Here is a 21,804-nt window from a genome sequence, read left to right on the forward strand (position 1 = left end):
CTTCAGGCACTGCAGCAAGAGGACTGGATGGTGTCCATCGACTTACAGGATGCGTATTTTCACATCCCAATCCTGAAGTCGCACAGGAAGTATCTCCGTTTTACGGTTGAGTCGCAACATTACCAATTTACGGTCCTTCCGTTTGGTCTTACTACCGCACCTCAAGTCTTCCCCAAGGTAATGGCAGTGGTGGTTGCCCATCTCAGGTGGTCGGGGATCCCTGTTTTCTTACCTGGATGACTGGCTACTGAAAGCAGAGTCGCCAGAGATGGTGCGTCATCATCTGCAGGTTACAACCCAGCTGTTGTACAAATTGGGTTTTTCGACAAATGTACCCAAGTCTCACCTGGTGCCCTCATAGCGCAACCTGTTCATAGGGGCAGTACTGGATACCACTGTGTGTTGAGCTTTCCTGCCTCCGCAAAGGATTCTCGACATTCAGGAAATGATTCCTCTGTTTTTCAATGGAGCAGTTGTTCCAGTTCTGAAGGTCCTTCGCCTGCTGGGTCTGTTTGCTTCCTGCATCCTGTTGGTCAACCATGCACGCTAGCACATGAAGGTTCTCCAGTGGTGTCTCCGCAGGCAGTGGTATCAGCACAACGGAGATCTCAGGGTGTCTGTAAGGCTCTCCAGAGAAGCTGCAGTGGATCTGTCTTGGTGGAGTGTGGAGGGCAATCTGTCTCAAGGGAAGCCCTTCCATCTTCATCCATCGGTGGCCACAGTGATAACGGATACCTCTACCCTAGGGTGGGGTGCTCATCTGGGGGATCGGGAGATCAAGGGTCTTTGGTCTCCAGAGGAAAGGTTGCTTCACACCAACCTTCTGGAATTGCGGGCGATACATTTGGCGCTCAAGGCCTTTCTCCCTTCCCTTCATGGTCAGTCGTTTCAAGTCCTGACGGACAACACTCCTGCAATGTGGTATATCAACAAGCAGGGAGGAGTAGGGTCGTACCGTCTCTGTAGAGAGGCTTTGCATCTCTAGTCTTGCGCTCAGGACCATCGGATTTGCTTGATGGCAAACCATCTGGCCGGAGTGTTGGACGTGCGTGTGGACAGTCTCAGTCGGAAGTTCTCCGCCGACCACGAGTGGAGGCTTCATCCGGAGGTAGTTTGACACATCTTCCAGATGTGGGGAACTCCTTGGGTGGACTTGTTTGCCACTCTCGAGAATGCGCACTGCCCGTCATTCTGCAGTCTCCAGTTTCCGTGACAGGGAGAGTTGGGGGACGTATTTCAGTTGAGTAGGAGCTCGCAACTCCTTTACGCGTTTCCTCCCATACCCATGATTCCTCGGGTTCTGAGGAAAATCCCCAAAGACCGGGCCCAAGTCATATTGGTCGTGTGATGGTTGTGGCTGTTCCACTCCAAGGCTGACCTGGTCTGTATGTTTCGCGTGAAATCTGATGCCATTTGTTGTCTGGAGGTGCATGTTGCAGCATCTCTATGTGATTGTCACCATATTTGAGCCTGTGATCTTTTGGCCAAGAAGGGTGTGGTACACAGACCTTCTTCACCTCTCTTCGCATCCTCTGCTCCGTCTCCCTCTCAGGGCAGAACTCCTCTCTCAGATGGAGGGGCAGGTTCTACACCCCCACCTCCAGAGCCTGCACCTTCATGCCTGGAAATTGAACGGGCAACCTGAATTCTTTTTCTCTCCTGCCTGATGTGGTGGATGTTATTTTATCGGCCAGGCGACACTCCTCCAAGTCTATCTACTCCTACAGGTGGTCGAAATTTGTTAGATGGTGTGGAGAGAAATCTATTGATCCTCTAAAAGCGCATCTTTCTGATGTTCTTTGTTTTTCACTTCATTTGGCTCAGCATGGTTATGCTGTGGCCACTGTTAAAGGATATTTGTCGGATTTGTTGGCATTTCTTTGTTTGCCCGATCAGCCTTCTCTTTTTAAGTCTCCTATAGTCTTAAGGTTCATTAAGGGGCTTACTAACTTCTTTCCGCCCACTCCTTTTATTATGCCCCAGTGGGATTTAAATCGGGTGTTAACTTTCTTAATGGGTTCCACGTTCGAACCTATGCATAGTTGTCCTTTGAGACTACTGACATTCAAAACTGTCTTTCTAGTGGCTATCACTTCGGCTAGGAGAGTGAGTGAGCTACAGGCTTTGAGTTCAAAGCCTCCTTTTCTGACCATACATGCTGAAAGGATGGCATTCAGGACTAGGGCTGCTTTTCTGCCTAAGGTGGTAACTCCCTTCCATCTAGGACAGTCCATTACCCTCCCTACTTTGTATCTCCCCCCTCATCCTTCCAAGGAGGAGGAGAGGCTTCATCGTTTGGATCCAAAGAGGGTGATTAGCTTTTATTTGGACAGAACGAAGGACTTCCGTCAAGATGATCAGCTCTTTGTTGGATATGCTGGTCGTATGAAGGGCAAGGCAGTGCACAAGCGCACTTTATCGAGATGGATCATCTTGTGCATCAAGATATGCTACTCCATGTACTCCCTTTGGGGAGAGTCACCGCAAAGTCCTCGGGTATATGATATTCCTGTGGCGACCCTGGGCTTTTGTTATTTAGAGATTTTCATAACCGCTAATGCCACTACTGTTTTTTGAATGAAATTTGATGGGGCCGTTACAGAGGTTTCGCTCGGACGTCGCGCATTGGAAGACGCTCCCTCTTACTTACTCTGTTAGAACGTGCGTCTTTATTCAAAATGCTCGCTCTACCACGCTTTCATTACACCCTACAAAACACTCCCATTCCGGTGCCTAACACGTATTTTTTGCAGATTGAGGCAGCAGTGAGGGATTTTTTGTGGGACAGCAAACTGCCTTGAATACTCATGGCAAGCTTACTATGGGATGGTATGATGGGGGTATTGGACTGCCAGATATGCGTCTCTACTATCAGGCTTCACAACTCACGGCTATCAACTGTTGGGTGTTCGGATGGCTCGATGATCCCAGCTTTCGCACCCATCACTGGTTAATGGGGAAGGGGAGCTACAACAGAGCGCTCTATACAAACCACAGGAAATTGCGCCTGACCGGTCCCAGGGCGCGTACGGTGGAGGTGTGGTATGGGGCACAACGACGGATGGGGTGGCAGGGGGGCCTCACAAAGTCTATCCCTCTATGGGAACCAGACATTCTGGGCCGACTTAGTGCCTATGCAGGGTTTGATAAATGGGATACGATTGGGATCTCCATGGTGGGCAATATGTGGATTAAGAGCAAGAAGGCATTGTATATTGAACTCCAATCTAAGTATCAGCTAGCACCGTCGGAAGGTTTTCGGTATCTCCAGATCAGCCATGCCATTGGCGCTGCCCTTCCTAAAGATACTCCCCTTCCAGACTCCTCTCCTCTGGAAGACAGGCTCATTGCTGGATCCTATGAACCGCAAGGCCATCTCTCTCACATACAAGAAGTTGATCAATATTCGGACCAATCCCATGGTAAATCTGAGGGCGAGCTGGGAAGCTGAATTGGGAGAATTAGCCAATGAGGACTGGACGGAGGCGTTGTCCTCATCCCGAGAAGTAGCCATCCAGATGCGACTCCGCCTGGTCCAACTTAAAATTCTTCACTGGGTATATTTTGATGCTACACTGCTTTGCCGGCCTGGAAGGAGACCTAATCCGCTCTGCCTCCGACACTGCAATCAGATGGGTACATTCTTTTATATTCTATGGGACTGCCCTCACATAACAACAGTTCTGGACGGACGTCACCAGACAATTGACTAGGACTTGTGACAAACCCATCCACATGACTCCCACACTGTCTTCTTAATATCTGGGAGGCAACTGACCTCACACAAGCTGAACAATCCCAGGCCACGATGGGGTGGAGTATAGCAAAACGAAATATTTCTCAGAAGGGGAACGTAGATACCATACCACAGCTGAGGGATTGGGCAAAGGATATGGACCATGCCATGATTGCAGAGAAAACAGTATATAAGGGAAGGGAATGTCCACGCAAATGGGATCACAAGTGGGGGAGCTGAAATAAATATAGGGAGGATATATGTGTTTCTCCCACAGTGGAACTGAGGAGGGAGAGACTCTTGGGGTTAGAGGAGGGAGACGACGAGATTGTGGCATATAATGGGGGAAATCGGGAATAGATAGGGACTGACAGGTGAAGTTTCCTGACCCAGAGACAAAAAGTGACCCGCCTACTGACTGTTGCAATGTTGCTGGAGTGTGTTTCCCTGGGCTCCTCCTGGATCATCAATTACAATGGTAATGTTGTATCTATGAACATTTGTGCTTAAGATGTAAATGTAATGTCTTTGATGCTGCATATTGTTTCTAATAAAAATTGTTTAAAAAAAAACATGTGCTACTCCCTGGCTGGTAAGGAACCTCTTGTAGGCATCAGAGCTCATTCCACCATGGCTAAATCGTCTACTTCTGCTTTGTCCAGGGGTGTTCCTGTTTTAGACATCTGTAAAGCCGCAACTTGGGCCTCTCTCCACTCTTTCGCGAAACATTACTGCTTAGATTCCGAGTTGAGGAGGGACGGCCATTTTGCGCGCTCTGTATTACAGGACTTTTTGGTATAGAAGGGTGGACACCCTCCTTTGGGGGTTGAACTGCTGTGGGATTCTATTCATAAGGTAAGGAATCCACAGGCAGATGTATCCATCAGAAGAACAAGTTACTTACCTTCGGTAACGCTTTTTCTGGTGGGTACAGTATCTACCTGTGGATTCCTCACTGACCCACCCTCCTCCCCGTTGTCCACCGTTTTATACTTTAAAAGCTGAGGTATTAGTTATCGGATGCATTTTTGTGTACACAAGATTTTATTACCTCTATTTGTCCATTGTTGACTTATTTGAAATGTAAGCTTTCTTATTTCATTATACACTGAGAGTAATTGTGTGAATTCTGTGTACTTTGTATGCATTTTCTCAATGGTTGGTCTACCCGTTTTGCCTCGGTGGCACGGAAAAAATGGGTGGAATTGACGTCATCACGACGACGTGGTCTTCTTATGGCTCCGGTTATTTCATGTGGAGCCATGACGCTATGACGTCCTCGTCAGCGCGGGGAGCTAGGAAAAATTTCCGCGGAATGCTGGCACAGGGGATATTCATAAGGTGAGGAATCCACAGGCAGATGCTATATCCACCAGAAAAAGCGTTACCGAAGGTAAGTAACTTGTTCTTCTGGCATGGAAAGTCTTGAAAAGTAACTGACATCACCGCCCTGAGGTGGCGGCTATATCGGTGACGTGGACGTCAATTCCGGCGCGGACGTCATGCGGAGACGACCGACGCCACCTATTGGTGCCCAGAGGTATTGCTTTAACAAAAATCTTCCGGATATAGTTTGACGCGTGGGTAATTCAAAGGTAAGGAATCTGCAGCTAGATACTGTTTCTAGCAGATATGGCATTACCGAAGGTAAGTAACTTGTTCAACAGCGCCTTTGGAAAACCCGGGAAACTGCAAAATGTCTCTGGTTAACAATTACCTGCTAGACCCTGCAACACACCAGACTATTGAACGTAAATTGAAGAAAGAGGAGGAAGGAGGAGACATCTACTCTACCTGCACAAGAAATTACATGTTTAGTGGGAATTTACACTGAACTGATTGAAACATTAAATGAAACATGTTCTTGTTTCTTTTGCTTTATTTGTTGCCTTGAGTTTCTTTAGATACATGCAATATGTGTTTGCAACTTTGCAATACGATGAGGTATAGTAAGAATTCTGTATACCAATTCGCGGAATAGAGAAACTGTAAACAAATTAGGACATTTAAAAAACAAAAAATGATTTACCGCATCAGTGCATATTTTCTATTTTAGAATGGAAGCTGTTTTGGTTTCCTTTTACTCTAAGCTTACCATTTACTGGAGGACATTTTGATGTGGACACCATGCGGGCTTATACTGCCCCACAACCTCAGGAATGCTCACTGAAGTGAGGTGTGGGTAAGAGACATGCGTTATGTACTTGTAACAATGACTACTGCTTCCTAAGAAATATTCATGTAGCAGCCACAGCTGAATGAGGATTGAACGTTATTATGTTTTCCCTAAAAATATGGTGACTTCAGCATGGTGCAAAGACACCAGTCCTCAACTTTTCACCCACCTGAGGCAGCAATACTGGCTAGCGGGGCAGAGGCAGGCCCTGATTGGTGGTGGTCGACGAAGGAATAACCGAAGTTGAAGGGACAGAAATAGAATTTTAATAAATCAAATCTCAGTCAACGCCTATCAAAACAAAAAACACATTGGCTTAATATGAAAGGAAACTGAAGGACACTGTAGAAAGATCCATCGTACAAGTTACCTTCAAGTGTTGTTATTATGGCTTACTTGCACATTTTACATCAGCTTCTAGTGAAAAAAGCGGAGGCTCTCAAGGTGATGAGAGCATTGCTTTCAGAGCAGTAACAAACCACATTTAAGTAATGGAAAACCAGTCGTGTTGCTGGGAGATAGTTTTTTAAAGAAATGGCTTGAATACAGCCTGAATAAACAAATCTGAATAAGACAAGTAGGTACTTGCAGGACATTTTTCCCCCAATTATGCTTTGATTCGTTTTGCGTGTATAGCACTGTAGCTATACAAAGCAGCTTCAGGACATTTACAAGAGCAGGAGTAATAACTCCTGAAATTGAACACTCAGGTTGGGATTTGCGTTTAAAATCGGGTTCTAAATTCTTTTCTGGGATGGATCATGTGAAAGGGTCTCTATTACCATTTTTCCTTTAAAAGGCATTCCCTGTTATTATTTTCCTTTCTAGAATCTCGAAGGATGGATAAACGGCTCGAGAGTGGTTGAAATTCAGAATTCTGACGTGAGGGCAGTAAGATCTGTTAGTAACGGTTAAAGCACATATATCCACACAAAGGCTGTACTCAATGGATAGATGTATGGATCATAGTGGGCACGGCCGGACAGAGAGCAGCAACCAGCCCTGGCAATCTACTCCCGCCCCGCCCCGGTAGCAGGCATTGGGTGCTAGTCAGAAGCACCGCTCTCCCTTTTGTTACAGGGGGGCAATATTGGAGCACTGCTGCAAAACAGCCCCCATTAACAAAACCAGCTCCCCACAGGTCCAAAATCAGCCCCCACCCTTCCCGGTCACTGGGAAAACGCCCAGTGCCCACTACGGCCAGTCCGGCCCTGATAGTGGGCATCTTAAGAGTAATGACGACTCTCACTGAAAGCCAGGATAGATCAGAGAACGGAATTGATGTTCTCGAAACAAAAGGCCAGTCTGGGTTGGGGCCTCGTTCACAGGTTAAAAATTCCACACCAGTTCAGGTGGAAGATTTGCATATCGGATGTTCTTAGTTCAAAGCCTCAATATATGTGCATGACTAATTGATTAGCTGTCTAATAACAGCAATTCACGGATCAGCTGCAAGTGATTAAAAAATCCACGTTGACTGCAGAAGCTACGGTAAACCAAATAGCAGTAATCCACAGATGTTCCAGATAGGGACCAGTAGCACCCTGTTGTTCAGGACAGAGGGCCTCCACCTTTTTACATACTTGAAGAGTGTCTGTCAGGCTGAGCAAAGGTCATGGTCTTCATGTTCGGACCAGGCACTGTACGTGCGCTTAATTCGGAGGTGCCTGGCTGCCTGAGCCGAACTTTTCGATGCTGAGTATTTCAGAGCTGTGTGGGTGTGATCTTCTCAGCTCAGCAAAGTGATTGGAGGTCCACCACCTCATGTCGATGGGCACGTCATAGATCGACTTATACCTGGGTGCTTCAGTTTTAAACCAAGAAGTGCTCAGGGCCGATTGTCCATCCGTGATGCCTCGTCAGAGTGGAGTCAGCAGTCCTACTGCCCCTCTCACTCTGTGATGAGGAAGGGACTGCCACCTTCTGTCATTGGCTGACTCATAACAAGATCAGCCAGTGAGAGGAGGTGGCATTCCGAATCCTCGAGGGACCACCTAGGCTTCCCTCCCACCACCCAAAATTACCACTGCATCCCAATATTATTATTCATAATTTTTATGTTGTGTGCATGTATGAATGTATGTGTTTTTGGGCATGTGTGCTGTGAATGGGTGTGTGCATTTATATGTGCTTGTAGGTGGGCATGATGGTGTGTGTGTTCCCTACTTGAACTACCAGCCATCATTGTACAGGACATAGGAAGTGTAGAAATACTACTTGTCAATGAAAAGGTCAATATCCCTCTTATGAGCTTTAGTTCTGTTTGGTCTAGATTCAAATTCGCCAAATTTTGTTTCATTCATTCCTATGGAGACCTTTGTCTTAGTATCAGTCAGGTATATCTATCTATCTATCTATCTATCTATCTATCTATCTATCTATCTCTCTCTCTCTCTCTCTCTCTCTCTCTCTCTATATATATATATATATATATATATATATATATATATATAGATAGATAGATAGATAGATAGATATATCCATCCAAAGGTAATGTGATGATGCAGATGCCCAGCCTGACAGGTTGGGGCTTGTTGGCGACGTCACTGCCCAATATACATCATATAAAAAATCAGCGCAATAAGCAAGCCCATCCAATCGAGAGGTGAGAAATTAGTTTTTATTTCCAGCAGGCAGCCCAAATGTAACAGTATAATGCATTTCGACCCTCCCAGGGTCTTAATCATATGCAATTGTGAGGATCAGTTGTACTTGACTTTAAATACACTGAGATCAGAGACAGTGAAGAAGGACTTTTATGTGTAAACTCCAATTTTTAATCAAAATCAGACACCAACTCTGCGGACTTGTTTTTCAATGCCGCACGTTTATTGTTCTGCAGTAATGCATTTTGGCAATTCTGCCTTGCTGATATATATATATATATATATATATAAGTACACACAAGTCATTTAAAAAAACTAATTAAAGCTGCAGTTGCTCGGAATGTGTGGAAACATGCAGAAAAATTCTAGCTTTTCTCTAACTATCTAAGAAGTGCAAAAATGAACTTGTTCTCTCTGTTTGTCATTCATTGTAAGCTAGAAAAAGAGCAGAAGAATGAAAAGCAACCTTCCGTTTTCATTGCTTAAATCAGCTGCTTCAATTATTCTCCGTGACATGACCTGCCTTTTACGTCGGCTGCTGGCTCTAGCAGCAGGCATTATGACGTCAGAACTCAATTGTAATAACTTATAATAGTCAATTTCTGATGTCTTTTCATTATAATCGGCGCATGGGTACATAACAAAAAGCCGATTATAAAGAAATTTGAGACTTCCATTTATACAGGAGATTACAGAATCCCATGTAATATACATAGATAAAAAGCAAAGGTTGAAGCTTAGTTAAAGTAAGGGAAACTTTACCTTTCCTATTAAAACCAAGCTTTAAATATGCAAACATTAGGGGCGTAGCTTGCCAGCAGCTAAAATGGCCGCTTAGACCCGGAGCTCCGCCGTGCACTGCCCAATATCCTCCATAATCCTGCTACAGAGCGAAGATTTCTGCCTCAAACTCCCCCTACAGAAGCGGGAAGCTACTGGGACACTAGCGATCCCAAAATCGCGGAGATTCGGCGCTCCGGAACCCGGCCGCGGTTGTGTGCAGAGCTGCGGATGACTTGGCCGAGAAGCCGCGCCTTCCAGTGCACGATTCGCCGGCCGGCGTGCCCCTGCGTGCGGCGGGAGTGAGCGCGCTTAACCCGGACGCTTGAGGGGGAGACCTGCCGGCTGGTGAGACACACTCCAGCGGTCAAATTCGTGTCCCGTGAGGTGAGGAGCGTGCACCGCGGCACACAAAGGGGGTATCCTACCCCTTCCTGCAACCTTGAGGTCCTGCGCAGGAGGGAAGGTTGCTGCGTTTGCTCCTTAGCAGGGAGGCCACTCGGTGCGGCAGTGTAGCGGTGGCCAGAGCGGCTAGGGGCCAAAATTTGGGCGTCAATTGGTCTCCATGAGCAAGTAGGAGTAGTCCCACGGGAGCACCGGGAGTGCCCCCGCCCCCCCTCAAAAAACAACAAACAACTTACCGCGCTGCAACCTGAGAGCCCTCGGCGGAGTCCACGAGATATTGGTGGAGAGGGGGTCCCAGGGACAAGGTCTTAGAGCACTGCTGCGGGCCCATCGGGTGGCGTTGATCCCCGCTTCCGGAAGCTGCCTTGAAGCGGATCTCCCTGGGCGCTCATCTGCATGCTGTGCGCTCACCCCTGAGAGTGAACAAGGGAGGCCTGTGCTGGCTAGTGGAGGCAAGTGACATAGCGCGGAGAGGAAGCTGGACGGCCGCTTCATCTCGAGGCGGCACGGCCCTCGCGGTGCAGAGACCCCACCACGCTGAGTAGGCCGGATTCCACGAGCCATACCGAAACGTCGGGGCGGACGAGAGAAGGCCTACACAGGCAGTTGACGATATCTACTACCTCACGCTACAGGTTCGCGAAGACCGTAGATACTAAACCAGGACCCCCCCGGGAAGCACTCCGCGTTTACACCCGTAGCGGTGTGGCAGAACGGCCATAGCGATGGGGAAGGGGACAAAACGCAAAGCAAGCTCCCATTCGCGCAGAGAAGATTGCAACTGCAAAGCCCCCCTGCGGAGCACAGAGAGCCCACGCAACCCGAGGAGGAACAGGCAGCTAGTTCCGACATCAAGAGCATTCTACGCTCCATGGAACAAAGTCTTCAAACTAGCACATCTGCGCTGGGCGCCAAGATGGACGCTATGACGTACAGAATGGACCGTATGGCCGAGCGCCTGGATAAGCATGCTGAGAAACACGACATGGCCGAGAGGAGAATAACAGAAGTTGAAGAGGCGCAAACCGAGTTAGATACGGCGCACAAGAAAATAAAAAACCTTTATGCGATCACTCCACGACAAGACGGAGGATTTGGAAGCACGCTCGCGCCGCAGCAACCTCCGCATAACGGGACTGCCGGAGACCACGCAGACTGACACGATGGAGCTTTTCGTGGAAAAGCTTCTCATTACCCTTTTAGGAGATGGAGTGTTCTCGTCAATGTTCGTGGTGGAGCGGGCTCATCGGGCCTTGGGCCCCCGCCCGAAACCGGGAGCGCCGCCCCGCCCGATTATTGCTAAGCTGCTCAACTACCGGGACAGGGATACCGCCCTCAGACTTGCTAGAACAAAGACTACGCTCCAATATGAAGGGTCGGCAATATCAATATACCCGGATTTCACTGCGAAAGTGCAAGAAGCACGCAAACACTTCATCCCCCACAAGAAGCGACTCAGAGAACTGGGCCTGGACTATGCGATGCTGTACCCAGCCAAACTATGTGTCAACAGGCAGGGACATTCGCATATATTCACGGACCCGAAAGAGATGCTGCAGGCAATGAAGCGATGGTCGAAGGAACAGAGAAACGATAACGCAGAAACGCCGGCTGACGAAGAAAATAGCCATCTAGATGACCAGGAATGACCGAGAAACTAGATCTTTACTGGGTCTCGAACTAGAAGCGCTGGAGAGTAGATTGTGGGTCCGCGACCCCCGATAGGGAGGATATGATCGGTGTCCTGGCCCGCTCTTCGGATGGAGGAACCTTGTCAGATAAGTTGCGGAGGGAGTGGAGGGAAGTGGTGACAATTTGGTTATTTATCTGTACATGCAAGTCTACTGCTGCAGCCTGAGTCGGCACATATTGAACTGAGAGATGTTGCGGTGTGTGGGGGGGGGATCGACGGGGGAGGGGAAGCTGCGGAATTCATTGAATAGACTGAGGTACTAATATGCAGCTCTGTTTACATTCACGATAGTGCATGGCGGAAGGAGGGGTGGAAGCCCGACATAGTGCTTTGAGAACATTGGAGGTAACGGGCTGTTAGCCAACCTCGGTCCCCGAGCGCAATGCACCGCTGAAGTTCTAGTTGCTATGTTGAGGGAGATGGTATTGGGGTGGGGAGGGTTGGAAGGGAATCTGCATGGCCAAGTTGGGGGGGTCTGCTGTGGGAGGGGGGTAGAGGGGTTGGGGAGTATTTGGATGCATTTTTGTTTGCTCTGTCTGTTCGCACTGCCTACACTAGACTTTGAGATAGCAATTGCCTTACACCGCACTGTCTTACTACTACGGTGGCTAGCACAAACAATGTAACTGTGGATGGGGAGTCTGGTACGCTTAGAGCGTTGACGTGGAATGTATGGGGGCTGAATGATCATCGGAAACTCAGAAAAGTCCTGAACTACTTACAGCGTCATAATGTAGACCTAGCACTCATCCAGGAAACACACCTCCCGCTCACGAGTAGAATGTTTCTTAGCAGGGGGCTGGTGGGCAACTACACTGCTGCTGGATTCACAACTCATTCTAGAGGGGTCTTGACTTGGGTAAATCCAAAGTCAAAACTGACACTGTCTTTGCTGAGAGCAGACCCGGAAGGTAGATTTCTAATTTTTAGATGTGTGGGGAAGGGGCATGATTTAATAGTGGTTAATGTTTACGGCCCTAACTACGACTCCCCGGAATTTTATGATGTCCTTGCTCGGCATTGTCAAGCATATTCCACTACACAATTGATGTGGGGGGGAGATTTGAACTTGGTGTTAGACCCAGTGCTTGACAGGTCCTCTGGCCCACCACGCAGACCTACGGCAGCCGCATTGAAAATACACTCGGAACTCATCACTCTTGACCTAGTGGATGTGTGGAGAAGCAGACACACTGCGAGAGGGGGGTTCACTCATTACTCGGCATACCACGATATACACACCAGAATTGACTACTGGTTGGCGTCATCCTCTGTTGTGAGATACATAAAATCCTGTGCTGTGCTATCGCGCACCCTCTCTGACCACTCGCCGCTTCTTTTGGTTCTCGAGACACCAGTGAAGAGGATTCCCCCTTTCACGTGGTGTTTCCCGCCGTACTTCCTCCTAGAAGAGCTCTTTCGGGGTAATATTGCGGAAGAGATAGAGAAATTCTTCAAAACTAACGTAGGGTCGGTTGATAGCTACCAAACAGTATGGGAAGCGTTTAAGGTTTACATCCGAGGCATTGCTATGGCAAAGCATTCGAGTGTACTCAAGGCTATACGTCAAAGGTTACTACACTTGGAAGCGCGACTTGCTGAGTTAGAGAAGAGCCAGCTAGAGGACTTAGGCGCTGAGGTGCGGGAGGACATCAAGAATCTCATAGTTGAGTACAAGAGGAAGCTGACAGAGAAGTTCAGCATATGGGGAAGTACGCGACAGCCCGGACGTACGGTGAAGGAGAGCGCCCGGGCTATCTCCTGGCCAGTATAATGCGAAACACCAGACGTCCTCAGGTGATATCAGAGTTGGAGACATCAGATGGTCTTCTCCTCGCTGAGGAATCAGAGATTATAGATGAGTTCAGAAACTATTATTCGAGACTCTACACTTCTCGGGCTGCGAATAATGAGGAGGCCATAGACGATTACCTGGGTCATATACAGTTGTCTTTCTTGCCGAATTCTGACCGGGAATTCTTGATGCAGCCCATTCACAAAGACGAGATAGTGGATGCGCTTGCGAGTATGCGCTCGGACAGCGCCCCTGGGGCGGATGGGCTTACAGTGGGTTTTTATAAGACGTTTAAAGACGAACTAATTCCACATTTATCCACACTATTTGATGACATCTGTGTGGAGGGCAGCATGCCACAATCTATAAGGGAAGCTCTGATAGTGACTATTCTTAAACAGGGCAAACCCGCGAATAATAGTGGCTCTTACAGGCCGCTATCTCTTCTAAATGTTGACGCCAAGCTCTACGCAAAGGTCTTGGCGACACGTTTGGCGTTATTGGCCTCGGAGTTGGTGGCCCCGGAGCAAGCCGGATTCATTCCCAACAGGAATCTCACCTATAATATTAGAACCGTACTAGGGACTATGCAGCATGTCAGGCAGGACACCAAGGCCTTGGCTGTCTTCCTGGACATGGAAAAAGCTTTCGATTCTATGGAGTGGCCCTTTATGCTCCGCGTACTGAGGCGACTGGGACTGGGTGAACCGTTTTTACAAATGGTGGGAGCGCTATATTATCGCCCCACTGCCAGGGTCCGCATAGGTGATCGGGTCTCGGACTCCTTTGCGATTTGCAGAGGCACTAGACAGGGCTGCCCACTTTCGCCACTACTCTATGCGCTAGTGGCTGAGCCGCTGGCATGTGCACTCAGGGAGTATCATATACTCAGGGAGTATAATGATGGGGCGAACTTCCCTACGTACACAATTGTCATATTAACTTACGCGGATGACACTTTGTTGTATGTACGCGACCCCGAGTCGAATCTCTCTTCAGTATTGCGGGAGGTGGTACGTTATGGTGCACTCTCCGGCCTCCGGATAAACTGGTCGAAATCGGTGGCCTTTCCTCTGACCCCGAAGACTACACTTTTTGACATGGAGTACCCGTTGCAATGGACGACGAACCGATCAGGTATTTAGGGATTATGCTTCATACTGACCCGGAAATCCTAATACGCGAAAACTATGGTGTTGCGTATAATAAGTTTGAAGATGACGTAGAGACGTGGATCAAACTACCGTTGTCCTTAATGGGACGTATAGCAATCATAAAAATGGTGGTCCTACCCAGATTCTTATTTCTCTTTAATAACATTCCAATTGTGCTTTCAAAGTCTTTTTTCAATAGCCTGATGCAGCTACTTATTAAACTAGCTTGGGGGGGTCAATCAGCCAAGAGTTAAATGGACGACTCTCATGCTTCCGTACAAGTTGGGGGGGCTGAACGCACCAGACATGGAAAGGTATTACAGAGTGGCACAAGCGGCACACATGCACACGTGGATTCACAGTAAAGCGGCAATACCGCATGTTCGGCTAGAACGACTTTTCGCAGAGCCACTTCCACTACCTGCCACGGTATTTCGGCAAACTGACCGCAGAATTGGTATATTGGACTCGATCAAGTCCACTAACCACGCCTGAATGCACTGCTGCAAATGCAACACAGTGCTTTATTGTACTCCCCCCTAATGCCTATCGAATGGACATTATGGCTGTCCCCTATAGCGGAAAAGGGAGTGATTCAGGTGTTGCGTAAACTGGGTATCATTACGGCGGGAGACCTGTTCTTGAACGGCGCAGTGAAAACATGGGTCAGGTTGCGTCGAGTCCCACCGAGACCTCACTAATACTTAACTTTCAATATCATAGGATTCGCAGCGCCTTACTGGGCCTCTTGGGTCCGGATCTGGCGGAATCGCCAGAAGTGCTGGAACTTACTCATGTTATTAAATCTTCCTCCCCCTACAAATTAGTCACAAATCTATATAGAATGAACAGAGAGTATGACGGGCTACAACACTCAAATGCTAGGACAGCCTGGCAGAGAGATCTACACATTACAATAGACGACGGCATGTGGACATACTGCTGTAAAAATACCAGGAAACTCATTAAATGGCAGGCATAGACTGGTCCATTTCAAATTCCTTCAACGAGTGCATTACACTCCGGAGAGGCTGCATAAATATGGCCTCCGTCAGTCTGCTGCATGCGAACGATGTCACGCACCGACCGCGGACTTTATACACCTGTCGTGGCAGTGCCCGGGCATCCAAAAATTCTGAACCGGGATATTCACTGAAACGAGCACGATCCTAGACATAGAGCTGACGACCGACCCCGCCCCGGCACTCCTAGGCCACTCCCAGGGCCTTCCTGTTGCGGTGCGGCGACTAACTGATATGGGCATGCTAATGGCTAGATGAGTCGTAGCAATGTGCTGGATGAGAGGAGAGGTCCACTTCCGACCACGAAGAGGTCGGAACGGGACATGCGATATTGCTGTATGCAGACTGAATGCTACAGTGAACTACTCCCTCCCACGAGTCGCCCAAAGAATTTCTGGAGCCTTTATCATGACTATCTCAGAGTAAAAGACGCTGAGAAGGCAATGCGCGTGGAGGACACTGAGGGACAGGAGCGCTTAGACGGCGAGAACCTTGAAAACAGGACGCCCTGACGCACTGTGAATGTATGAAGGGGGGAATTGGCGAGAGGCGGTGCAGTGGTCCCGGATTGCACGTGTCGCACACAGGCGTGGCACAGCAGAAGGAACCAGAGTCCTCATATGAGTGGTGACCCAACCGACTAGTAGACCAGATACATATCCACGGGTATAGGCCCTCACTACACTAAATCTCCCCACAGACGGGTGGGGGCGAACAGCGGAGCATAGTTCTGAACATTAGTTGAGGTAGAGCAGGGGGAGGGAGGGACACTGAAATAGGGGTGGGGGTTGTTGGGGGTTTGGTTTAGTAAGGAATTTCTTAGGAAACATGAGACTGTACGCGGCGGCTGGGTGGCCCTAGTGGCATGAGCGGCGTGGAGCAGATTACACTCCTGCTTCTGAGGATAAACGCATAGTGAGCTGTAGGAATCCTACATATGTCTAATTGTGCATGCATGATGTTATTTACGGCGCCGCCGGACCCCTGGGTTGTCGGCTAATTGGCTGTGTATAATTGATGACAAGAGTAATTCTACTGCTGATCCCGCTGCCGGCCTCCGGGTTGTGGCTGCACGCTGTGTATGACAACTCAACGTAATTAAGGTTTTAAAAACTTTAAAAAAAAAAATGCAAACATTAGAGATGATAAAGTTATAGTTATAACTTTCAAGTACAGTTTATCCACCACTTTACAAATATTATTAAGTAGCACACCTCCAAACACACACTTTTCAGCAGACTAACCAGGTGGCCAAACAGCCTGATGGTCTATTATTTGTTTTGTCACTTGCTTGGTAAGGCCTTGCTCTGGGCACATTTAAATGTTATTTTTCTATCCTTTCAGCCTTCTTACGGTTGCGTGATTGTCCTTCATTTCAAAACACTGGTTGTGATGCGGTCTTTGAAAGAGTTGCATTATATGTTCATTTAATGGTGCTAACTAAGCATGAGCGGATTTTGCGTATTGGCAATCCGCGGATCTGCGGATTTGCGGATTGCGACAATACGCAAAATCCGCGGATGCTAGCGTATTTTTTTTTTGCGTGTTCGCACGGGTTTCCGCAAGTTCGCGAGGGTTTTATTGTACAAAACGCTCGCGAACGTGCAGAAACCCGTGCGAACACAATGTGCCTACTCATGGCCAAACGGACGGGGCTTCCATGCGAGTGCACATGCCTCTTGTGTGTATAAAAGGTCAGAGGCCGATCAGAGCAGCAGATGAAGATACAGAGACTCCTGGTCACAGGAACAGCACAGGGATTGTGCTGCACATGCCTCTTGTGTGTATAAAAGGTCAGAGGCCGATCAGAGCAGCAGATGAAGATACAGAGACTCCAGGTCACAGGAACAGCACAGGGATTGTGCTCGTGAAAGTCAAGGATGCAAAGGCCTCTATCCAGCATCACAGCTGACTTTCGATAAAGAAGGCACATTGCCCAGCCTCGACAACGCTCTCGATTGTTTCTGGGCTGATGAATGAGTCACTGCATTTGAGCTTCAACTAGTTCCAGCGACCATGTGTGTGTTTACAATGGCGCCAGCAAGCTGCCAGCGCCGTTGTAAAATAGTTACAAAGTTAGCTTGCACAGGAAGCACTTAGATAAAATAAAGCAGCACCTGCTTCGTTTTATCTAGTGGTTCCTGTGCAAGCTAACTTTGTAACTATTTTACAACGGCGCTGGCAGCTTGCTGGCGCCATTACATGAGTGGGTGGGGGTTCAACTTTTGAACCCGTTACATCCGCGGATTTTTCGGATTTTGTGGAAAATACGTAAAGTACATGGATTGCGTATTCACCAAAAATCCGAAAAATCCGTGGACGTAACGGATTTGCCGCCCATGCTTAGTGCTAACTACGGTTTGTGGTGAGAGGGGTGAAGAACCGGAATAACCCACTTACTGGGTCTCGGCGGCGGGGGAACCGCCCAAGTCTTCCATACCTTCCATACTTAGTAAAAGGAGACACAGGAGCCTTCGTCTGCAGGAGGAACCCAGATTAATTCAATAGCCCGGGCTATGGAACAGAGTCCCAAGCTAGTCAGAGACAAGACAGAGGAGGCTGCTGCTTCACTCTGCAGCTTGCAAGCCTTTTATACTTTTTCATCCCAGTCTTTTGGCTGTTAGTTCATTGTTTAATCAGGGCAGTGTTTGCAGTTGATAACCAGATCCAGACGATGTTTGTAGATAGTGACCTGGTCAAGGATTGGTACACAAATCATTGTTCACTCGGCTTTGATAAAGGCTCAGTCTTTTAGGTCATTGTTCAATTGTCTTGATCAAAGCCTTGTCTTTCAAGTCATTGTTTAATCACCCTGATCAAGGGCCAGCAGTCAGACCATTGTCCAGATAACCTGATCACGGTGTCAAGGATGTTTACCAGGCTGGGAGCAGGAGATGGAAAACAAAACATTTACTCAGGGTGTGAGTGTCTCGTGGCTTTCAGTTGAACTGCAAAGAACAGGGGGGTTGGGTGTGCAACAGTTCCTGGGCAGAAATGCAGGCTGCAAGATGGCTGTTGTCGTGTTAGTTAGTTTTTCCTCAGGCATCAGTAGAAACAACCAGGTGGGCCGTGTGGAAGTGTTTGACACAAGATGGCAATGAAAAAGCAATGGAGTCCCGGTATAAATGATGCCGATCAGAAGAACACTTTTCCTCAGACCCTCCTTTTGCCATTGAGTGGCAAATACTTTAAGAAATGTCATTGTTCATAAGGCCTTTGGTTTCTTGTTGGAGCATCATCACCATATTGGTGTTGTGAATGTTAAAGGGTGGAGGCTTGATGGTCTGGACACATATTGCACAGAGCACTGGCAGGCACTGAAAGCACAAACAGAAGGAGACCAGGACAGTCACTCCCAAGGCAAGGAAGATGAGGATCTTCCACCCCCACTGGGAAAGGAGGCCCCAGATCCAGCCTGTGAGGGACCAGTTGCCTTCATCTTAGTCCCTAGGAAATGAATGCAGACATGGCCTTGCACATTTATGACATTCACAGTGTCTCGTTCATCAGGCAGTATCCTTCTTGTGCGGAATCTGGAAAATGTTCGTCGGTTAGTTGAGTTGAATACTACCATCTCACCGAGTTCATCTGGTGATAGTACCGTGTGGATGAGCTGGTCGGGCAAAAAGGAGCATTGGCATGGCCCGATCTGTTCCGCCAGAAGTCATCCCGAAATGTTCCAAGGGCAGAATTGGCAGTACCATTGACAGTGTAGGTCTCCTGCACCAACACCTACCATGCAAGACAAGACCCAGAGATGGAAAAGGGGTAGGGAAAGAATGGAACAGGGTGTATCATGGAATGCGGCATCAGTCCACACACCCAGCAGTTGGAAGTGTTCATGATCAGCTGGTGATGATGCAACATTTGGATGAAGGTGTTGTTGAAGAATTCTGCACGGAGGGGTAACTCGTGGGCTGGTAACGTGTAATACTGGTGTTCTGCAGGAGTCGGGCTAGGAGTTAGTGAGGTAACAGGATGGTAGATTAGTAACAGCCAACCAAGGATATACAGGATGAGGGAGATAAACAGCGTCACCACGTTGACCATGAAGCATTTACTGTGTCAGAGGCTGACATCTTGTTTCTGGATTCGGGTGTTTTGGACGACGGCCATTGTGCTAAGCCAGGGACCTCTTGTGGCTGTCTATGATTGGTGGTTGCTTCACTGGGCGCAGGTGCCAAGGGCCCTTATGGCTTACCTTAGTCTGACACACCAGCACTACTCTCAGCCGGGGAAGATCACAGCCTTACAGCCGATAGGTACTTGGCGTAGTCAAGGGCAAGCCTTCCCTCGGGGGCGCAAGTTGTATCAGTCGGAAGTAGGGACAATATGGTCGGGAAACTATTGTTCTTGGTGCTGAGCAGAGTTAAGGGAGGGTTCCACCCTTCCTTTCAGTATGTTGTCACTCTCTGCTTCCGTAGATGTAGAATGCAGTCTGGCATTGCTGAATGGGACAAACGTTGGGACTGTTTCTGAGTCTCCTAGTCCTTTCCTCACATTCTGATCATCGGGGAGTGGCTGAGGCACACACCTGCAGTGTGATGAATGCACCCAATTCTTCCGACCTTCTACTTTCACGGCGGTGCGGGTGGCCAGTAACACCTGTCGGGGTTGTGTCCAGCGGGGCTCGAGGCTCTTAGTCCGTTGAAACTTTATCACCAAGACCCAATCTCCACGTTGGATGACGTGTCCTGGGCCTTCGTTTTTGTCAGGTATGGCCTCATGCACCTGGTGATAAAGAGTACGAAAGGTATTAGTTAGACTGTACAGGTGATCAGTTTATACAGGGTATTTAACGTCAGACAGTTTCTTAGGCCGCGGGACACCCCATACATTGGCAGGCCTCTCGAACACAATCTCATGGGGAGATAGGCCGATTCAGGTGTGGGCCGTTGTTCTTGTGGACAGTAGGGCTAAGGGCAGAGCATCAACCCACGTGACACCTGTCTCAGCTACTATTTTGGCCATTTTCGTTTTTAGGATGCCATTGTACACCTCCACTAGACCTGCTGACTGGGGGTGGTTAGCTGCATGAAATTTTTGTTTTATGCCCAATGCTGTACAGACATATTCCATAATTTGAGCCGTAAAGTGAGTCCCGTTGTCACTCCAGACCAAGCGGGGCAAACTGAAGCGTGGGAGGTACTCTTTTAATAGTACTTTGGCAGTAGTGATAGCGGTGCAGTCTTTGACGGGGTAGGCCTCCACCCATCGGCTGAAGGTACAGACCACCACTAGGACATACTTTAAATTGTTACATCGGTCCATCTGGATGTAATCCATTTGGAGGACTTCAAAAGGGAAGGTAGGAGGAGAGAATCCTCCCTTAGGAGTAACTGTGCCTTTTCATGGGTTATACATTAGGCAAATCATGCATGTTTTAACCAGTTTGTCAGCATATGCTGGTATCTGGAATCGAGAGTAAGGAGACGCGCGCGCAGCGCTTTGATTGAATTTTTGTGACCTTGCAGTGTGGCATCTGTGTTTTTAAAACTTTGTTTCACTCGCCGATCTTTTAACTCACTCACCGTCACTTCCCCGTTCCACCGCTGACCTAGTCAGTTTGTTGTGGAGGGAAGTTGAGCACAGGAACACACCGGAAGTGACTAGACTTCCGCTGTGCATCCTGCACCAGTCAGACGGGCCCTCGCATTCAAATAGGATGTCCATCCGTGCGCGCAGCGGGCGCATGCAGCGGACACGCCATTGGCGCGCCCAAGACAAGCCTGTCTGCGCCTGTCCGCGCCAGTAGGTCGCCTCTCGCCAGAGATCCTGGTTGGGAGGAGAAGGGTGGACATACCTATACCAGGGAGGCTCTTCTAGAACTTAATACCCAGGCAGCCTTATGTACTAGGACATCGCCACAACATCTGAGGGTCAGCATAAAATGCACTTGTGGGTACACTTTTTCTAAACCCACTACACTTTTGCCTCTCACTACCGCCTGCCCCCAACAACAAATTCTGGGAGCGCAGCTTAACATAAGATCCCTGGCAAGACATTACATGGAAATCCATGATCTAGTTAGGGATCGCTCTCTTGACATCCTGTTTCTTACAGAGACCTGGGTGCCAGAGGACATGAACTCAGTTGTTAACCTGGCTACTCCTACAGGATACTCTACCCACCTGCTGAATAGACAATCTAGAGGCGGAAGTATTGCGGTGATGGTAAGATCCCAATACTCATGCCAGTTTACCAAGCTGGATATTGAGGGAAGTGAATGTGCTCGATACAGAATCAGGATAACCCCCCACCTAACTCTGTCGGGCATTTTGATTTATAGACCCCCTGGGCAGGATAGTAGCTTCGCTAAAGCTCTATTAGAGACAGTCTGCTCCTTAGCAATAGGCACCGCCAATTTTAACATCTTTGAAGATCTTAATATCCATTTCGATATGACTACGGACAAAAAGATCAGCGGCTTGTTAGCC

At 48.3% G+C, this 21,804-nt stretch overlaps 1 protein-coding gene across 13 annotated transcripts in view; it reads left to right on the forward strand.

The window, feature by feature from the left end:
• The window catches only part of WDPCP (WD repeat containing planar cell polarity effector), a 2,510,630-nt gene that overhangs the window by 1,595,715 nt on the left and 893,111 nt on the right, over window positions 1-21,804 (forward strand). Inside the window, exon 17 of one of the 13 annotated variants that reach the window (XM_078649448.1) lies at window positions 5,793-5,918. The exons of the other annotated variants lie outside the window; for them this stretch is intronic. Coding sequence (XP_078505574.1) covers window positions 5,793-5,911 — 119 coding nt within the window. The 3' untranslated portion in view covers window positions 5,912-5,918. Of the gene's footprint in view, window positions 1-5,792; window positions 5,919-21,804 lie in introns of those variants that run through there. 13 annotated transcript variants of the gene reach the window in all.

This window comes from Lissotriton helveticus, chromosome 6 (genome assembly GCF_964261635.1).
Source record: "Lissotriton helveticus chromosome 6, aLisHel1.1, whole genome shotgun sequence".
NCBI classification, from domain to species: domain Eukaryota; kingdom Metazoa; phylum Chordata; class Amphibia; order Caudata; family Salamandridae; genus Lissotriton; species Lissotriton helveticus.